This window comes from Sinocyclocheilus grahami, unplaced genomic scaffold (genome assembly GCF_001515645.1).
Source record: "Sinocyclocheilus grahami isolate Dianchi unplaced genomic scaffold, SAMN03320097.WGS_v1.1 scaffold84.1, whole genome shotgun sequence".
NCBI classification, from domain to species: domain Eukaryota; kingdom Metazoa; phylum Chordata; class Actinopteri; order Cypriniformes; family Cyprinidae; genus Sinocyclocheilus; species Sinocyclocheilus grahami.
Window position 1 is genome coordinate 570,735 of NW_015505263.1, and position 7,212 is coordinate 577,946.

General features: G+C 36.3%; 1 protein-coding gene and 1 long non-coding RNA gene across 2 annotated transcripts in view; both read left to right on the forward strand.

Moving 5' to 3' along the window:
• LOC107586636 (erythroid differentiation-related factor 1-like) overlaps nt 1-6,265 on the forward strand; it is a 17,171-nt gene extending 10,906 nt beyond the window's left edge. The window contains exons 17-24 of the mRNA XM_016274090.1: nt 1,115-1,315; nt 1,538-1,759; nt 1,855-2,081; nt 4,239-4,397; nt 4,486-4,635; nt 4,726-4,879; nt 4,971-5,086; nt 6,083-6,265. Of these exons, the coding sequence (XP_016129576.1) occupies nt 1,115-1,315; nt 1,538-1,759; nt 1,855-2,081; nt 4,239-4,397; nt 4,486-4,635; nt 4,726-4,879; nt 4,971-5,086; nt 6,083-6,265 (1,412 nt within the window). The remainder of the gene's footprint in view (nt 1-1,114; nt 1,316-1,537; nt 1,760-1,854; nt 2,082-4,238; nt 4,398-4,485; nt 4,636-4,725; nt 4,880-4,970; nt 5,087-6,082) is intronic.
• A 500-nt stretch (nt 6,266-6,765) lies between these two features.
• Nucleotides 6,766-7,212, forward strand: part of LOC107586578 (uncharacterized) — a 2,463-nt gene continuing 2,016 nt past the window's right edge. Inside the window, exon 1 of the long non-coding RNA XR_001609378.1 lies at nt 6,766-6,951. This is a non-coding gene — a long non-coding RNA (uncharacterized lncRNA). The remainder of the gene's footprint in view (nt 6,952-7,212) is intronic.

Below are 7,212 nucleotides of genomic sequence, written 5' to 3' on the forward strand. Positions count from 1 at the left end.
TCCATCCGTCCGTCCATCCATCCATCCATCCATCCATCCAAAAAACACTAATGCAAAACCTCATCTGTGTGTTTAGGGTTTAAAAGCCGTGGACAACAGCATAGAGTGACCTATCCATCCATCCATCCATCCATCCAAAAAACACTAATGCAAAACCTCATCTGTGTGTTTAGGGTTTAAAAGCCGTGGACAACAGCATAAAGAAAGAGAGTGACCTTCCTGCGGCCGACCCCAGCACACCTATCCCTCTAAAATACGAGGAGCGGAGTCAGAAAGGAGCTAGAGACGTGGAGAAAGAGATCGCTCTGCTGCTGGACAGAGGTCAGTCACCTCATCCATTCACTTCCTCAGAAACTGTTTCTTCTTCCACTATTTGATTATGTACAGTGTTCATCTTCATCTTGGGTCACACAGTTGGGCCGTGTAACGAGGAGCTGAAGGTGATGACACGCTCTGGTATGTTACCGGGCACATGGCAGCACCGCATGAAACTGCAGCTGTTCCTGAAAGCGTCGAAAGCGTACTTCGTCCTGTCAGATGCTGCAACCAACCTGCTGAAGTACGGACGGGCCCTGCGCTATATCAAACTGGCTCTGCAGTGCCACGGTAAGAACAAGCAGCTTTCAGTGTTGTCAAAAAACCTCAGGACATATATTGTCATTCAAAATGTTTCTTGAGCAGCAAATCAGCTTATTAGAATGATTTCTGAAGGATCATGTGAGACTGAAGATTGGAGTAATGATGCTGAAAATTCAGCTTTGCATCACAGGAGTAAAATACATTTTAATATATTTTCAAATATATTTTCAAAATTCAAATACAGAAAACAATTATTTCAAATTGTAATAATATTTTATAATATTACTGTACTTTTAATAAAATAAATGCAGCCTTGCTGAGCATAAAAGTCTTGTTTCAGGAACATTAAAAATATCTTACTGACCTCAAAACTTTTGAACATGAATATTGAATGTGAATATTCTACACATGTGCATGATATGTTCTCATTAAAACAGGAAGTTACAAATATATAATTAAAGACTGTTAATTACGCAGCTTCTTTAGCGCTTATCTGTTCAAACTTGATCGATATATGCTTTCTCTGTCCCTATAGATGGGTATTGCTCCATCAGTGGTGGTCTCCACCCGCAGGTGCTTCTATTCCACTGCCAGTGTCTGTCTCTGTGTGGAGATGTTCAGCTCATGTTGGCCCAGAATGCCTCAAACAGAGCAGCGTATCTGGAGGAATACAACTACCAGACTAAAGACGACCAGGAGATCCTCCACTGCCTGCACCGCGAGAGCTCCTGCCAAGGTCTGAACGAACGCTACATCACGCGCTCTTTGTGCTGAAGAAATCATACTATATTGTGCATTATGGTAGCAGCTACTGTAATTACTGCAACACCGATGTGGAATGGGATTTTGGAGCAGTGAAATTTCACTGTGCTTAGGATGTGGATTGGATATTAAAACTCCAGGAAGAGACAGTGTCTTAAAACATTTCAATATTGACATTTGTTTTTTGCTCTCTCAGCCTTTAGCATGGCCACTGATCTGGCCTCAGACCCAGAGTACCAGCTGATTGTCAGCAGCAAGTGTTACGAGGCTGCCCATGACCTTTTGACGTCAGGAGTTCTGAAGGACCTGGGACAGGAGCAGCTGGGTCAGGTTCTGAAACGGCTCGGTAACATCCGCAACGAGATGGGCGTCTTTTATATGAACCAGGCCGCGGCCATGCAGGCGGAAAAACAAGGAGGTGAGGGCTTCTTGGGTTTCTATTAGACTTTAACATCAAACATTTGGGGTGGTTTGTCGAAAGTTGTTTGTGAAGTATCGCTTTTTCTTCTCCAGTGCGCAGGAGCGTGTGCGTGGCCGAGCAGGAGCTGTGGAAGAAAAGTTTCTCGTGTTTTGAGAAGGGCATGCAGGATTTCAATGCGATTTCAGACTCTGTGAACACAGCCCTGCTGCTGTGTAACATCGGTCGACTCATGCGTATCTGCGCTCAGGCTCACTGCGTCACAACATCAGAGCACAGCCGCGGCGAGTTCTCACCGGAAGAGGCCCTCTACTACAACAAGGTTCATCATTATCACACATACGGTCTTGAACTGTACTTGAACTTTTAAGATGTTTAATAGCTTCTGAAATGCACATTTTGATTTGCCGGTTGTTGTAATAATAATGATTGTAATGGTGATAATGATAATAGTTTTTATTTTATAAATTATATTAATTTATCTTGTACATGGACATGAAGTGTCCCATTATTATTGTTATTATTAACATATTATTATTGACATATAATCATCTTAATGTGTGACACTTACCCAAGGGATATACAAGTAAGAAATTATTATATTATTAAATATTATCTTAATATAGTCATCTTAATATAAGATGTTTTATCTACAAGAGAAACAATATTACTATAATAATACTTTCTCATTTTTTTATCCCTTTGATTAAAGTGTCTTTTATTAAGATTATTATATAAAGATCATTAATATTTATTAATGATAATAATAACAATATTAATAAGAATTTTTTTCTTGGGTAAGATTATAATATTAAGACTGTTGGAGTAATTATATTATATAATTATAATAAAAAATATTTAATAACAATTCTCATAATCAATATTATATTAAATATGTAATTTAAGACATTTTTATCCATCTACAAATGAGAAATAATAATAATAATACAATTATATTATAATTATTGTGATTATGTAATAACAATAATTATTATTATTTTCTTGTAGATAGATAAAAAGTGGATAGTGTCATTAAGAGGATTATATTAATAAAAATAATAATAGTAATAATAACAATAATAACGATATACAGTGGGTACGGAAAGTATTCAGACCCCCTTAAATTTTTCACTCTTAAATGTAAGGGGGTCTGAATACTTTCCGTACCCACTGTAATTATACTTTTTTCCATCTGCAAACAGGAAATCACTATTATTATTATTTATAGAAATAATAAATAATAGTATTTATTATGATTATTCTCATTCATTCTTCTTATTATAAATTTTTCTTGTAGATGGATACAAAGTGGATACAACTGTCTAGTGTTAAAGGGTTAGTTCACCCAAAAATGAAAATTCTGTCATTAATTACTCACCCTCGTGTTGTTCCAAACCCGTAAGACCGTTGTTCATCTTTGGAACACAATTTAAGATATTTTTGATGAAATTTGAGGGCTCTCTGACAACTCCCATAGACAGCAAGGTAACTACCACGACGTTCAAGGTCCAGAAAAGTCATGATCGCTCGTGTCATGATACTGTTGTGAACGCGCGTCCAAAGTGACGCAGTAGAGACGAAAATGTGGAATAAAGTCGTTATTTTTGTTTTCTTTGCGCAAAAAAGTATTCTCGTAGCTTCGTGATACGTTTTGCAATGATATTACGCAGCGCCTGAAAATAGGCTAACTTCCGTCAACATAACCAACGTGACCACCTGCTTGCACAGGGAACGTACTGGGGACTATTTTCAGGCGCTGCGTAATATCATTGCACCTGCTGCACCCATGGTACGGCAGCAAAGTTCCTTGATTATTACACCGGAATGAGAGTATAGTTCCTAGCCATATCGGCCTAGAAAATCGCAACTTTTCATTTTCCGTCGGTCTTAGTACACGATGTAACTACAGAAGAGTCAAGTTTTAAATAGGAAAAATATTGAAACTCTTTGGTCATTTTTGAGCGAGATGCTAACGGTCTAATCCGATTCAATGATCTATGCTAAGCTACAGCTAAAAGTGCTACCGCCAGACCCGGAGATCGGCTGAATGGATTCGACAACGGTAAAACTCAACTGTTCAGCTCTAGGGGAGTTGGAAAATGAGCCTATTTTCAAAAATAGTGGAGTGTTCCTTTAATGACAGAATTTTCATTTTTAGGTGAACTAACCCTTTAAGATTATTATTTTAAGATGGTTAATATTTAATGATAATCATCATTGTCCTAATTTGTTTATCCCTTGGATAGGAGTGTCTTATATTAAGATTTTTATATCAAGATACAACAATAATAATAATTATTATTATTATTATGCTAATATTTAGTAGTAGTAGTAGTAGTAATACATGTCTGAGTTTTAAGTCCCTTGGATAAATTAATTCATTTAAATGTAATACATCATTCATAATAAGACTAGGAAGAGGGTCCTTGTGCTGTAGCTGCATCACAGTAGCCGTCTCTCTCTCTCTCTCCATCAATAGGCGATAGATTACTATCAGCGGGCGCTGAAGTCTCTGGGTTGCAGGGAGGGTCACTCAGCCGTCTGGGACTCTGTAAACTGGGAACTCTCTACAACATATTTCACACTGGCCACACTCCTCCAGGACTACGCGCCGCTGTCCCGTAAAGCACAGGAGCAGGTACACACACACACACACACACTTTATTCTGTCCGTACACACTGCTGAAATAATGAACTCCACTTGACATGAGCGCACTGTGTTTCAGATCGAGAGGGAAGTCACCGAGTCCATGATGAAGTCCCTGAGGTACTGCGACCTGCAGACGGAGTCCGCTCGCCAGCCACTCTACCAGTACAGAGCAGCCACTATCCACCACAGACTGGCTTCCATGTACCACAGCTGCTACCGCAACCAGGTACAGCATCAGCCACCTGCAGAGGAAGAGTCTACACCTTCATCTTCAACATATACAGTAAGACTTAACATGGTTTGTTCTCTCTGTCAGGTTGGAGACGAGAGCGTCCGTAAGCAGCACAAAGCTCTGGCAGAGCAGCATTACAGTAAGGCTGTGCGGCTCTTCATAAGTCTGAGTGAAGCCCCGTGCGAGCTGCTCCGCACGCTTCTGGAGAGAGTGGCCTTCGCTGAGTTCACCATGGCAGGTGAGAAACACACACTGCAGGAACTATCAGCTGGGAGAGGCTGATGGGACACGAGTAAAGCTCTTATCGGATGTTTTATTGTGTTTTCCAGGTCAGAACAGCAGTGCTGTGAAACTGAAAACTCTGACAGGAGCTCTAGAGATCATGTGTGAAACACGTCACGCTTTCAAACTCATCCATAAAGAGCTGCTGGAGCAACAGGAAAAGGTATTATAATAATAATAATATAGTTTCTAATTTATATGTCCCTTGGATAAGAGTCTTATATTAAGGTTATTTTATTAAGATTGTTAATATGCATTATGATCATAAATAATAATAATAATACTTTCTCATTTGTTAGTCCCTTGGTTAAAGTACATTGTATGAAGGTTATTATATTAAGATATGTTAATATTTATTAAATAAAGTATTATATAAGATGTATTATTACTATTATTATTACAACAAAATGATAATGATAATGATATTCAATAATACTTTCTCATTTATAAGTCCCTTGAATAAATTATTATTATATTTATATTATATAATATATTTATTATCATTACTATTATTATTAGTAGTATAATAATAATAATTTCTCAGTTGTTAGTCCCTTGCACGAAAATATAAAGGTTATTATATTAGTTTTATTTGATCAATAATAATAATAATCCTCCTCATCATCATCATCATCATTATTATTTCTCCCTTGGACAAAAGTGTCTTTTATGAAGTGTCTTATATTTTTGTTTATTATTATCCATGTTTTTATTATTAACAATAATGATTTCTCATTTGTAAGTTCCTTGGGCAAAAGTGTCTTTTTATTATTAAATGAATTATTATTAATTAATATCAATAATAATAATAAATAATTATTGGATAAAAGCCTCTTGGATAAAAGTGTATTATATTAAGGCTAATATTTATCATCACTATTATTAGTAATAATAATAATTTCTAATTTGTTCCTTTGCATGTATGTGTCTATAAAGATAATAACGATAATAATAACGATCATCCTCATCATCACCATCACCATTTCTCCCTTGGACAAAAGTGTCTTATTTATTTTATTATTTTTGTTTAAGATTTTGTTTATTATTATTATTAACAGTAATTATTTCTCATTTGTAAGTCCCTTATATACTAATAAGAATAACAACAACAATAATTGTTCTCTACAAATACATTGTTCTCTTTGTTGAATGTTGACAGATATTGATGCCAGAAGACTCGGACAGACCTGAAGAACTCCACGAGGCTTCAGATAGTTCTTCCTCTTCTGAGCTCAACACTGAAGAGGTTGTGAAGTTAACTGGAATCTTTGAGCCTAGTTTCTCCTTCCTGCTGCTGCAACTGATTAAACTCAGCACTGCAAGCAAACGCAAACTTAGGTGAGAGATACAAAATATACATACTTCAGCAATATACTTCAGTACCATATTCCATATAGACTCAACAGTATTCCTCAAATTCACTCCAAAACTGTATGCTTCAAAGCTTCCATTCAGTATCGCAGGCTTCGTAAATACACTTTCAAGAAAAAGGAAATGAAGTACATGATTATCAACGCGTGAGTCTCATTAATTAATAATAGTAACACCTGTTACTCTCAAATAAACTTGGTTTAAGCATTTTATAACATTAATGATATTCTATAAATATCATTGAGACTACTGGTAATTAGAATAACGTAAAAAACACATTTTTCTATCTTTATATGTGTACTTCACCGGCATTTGATATGTGGCTTTTTAATAAACATTTCACTGAAAAAACCGGAAGGGTAATGTCCTCATCAAGATGGCCGCTCGATATGGACATTATCACGAGGAGCATTATGGGAGCTTCCTGACGTCATCTACACTAGCCAATCAGCGTCTTTCAATTTCTCCGTATCGTGAACTTTGGCGCGCCTCTGGGCCGTTTTGAAAGAATCTACTCATCAATATATGTACAGATGATCATAAGCATTGATCAGCTTTAAAGCCGCTGTGAAGAGATCAATGGGGACGTGTTTTATAGTTGTTATTCATTAGATGCGCGTGAGTTTGCAGTAATCGGCTCTACAAAAGAGATCAAGCGTAAGTTGTTTTCCTTACATCCGTGGATAATATTATTTGTGTGCATCGGCTGTGATTTATTGTCATGTATTGTTCAATACTGATGAAAAAATCTGTATTTTAATGTAACCCACCCTATCCACACATTTTTTTGTGGATTTTGTAAAAAATTTTTTACATGTGTAAATGTCAGTTTATATATATATATATATATATATATATTTAATAGTAAATTTTAATATATATATTGTATATGTATATATATATATATGTGTGTGTGTG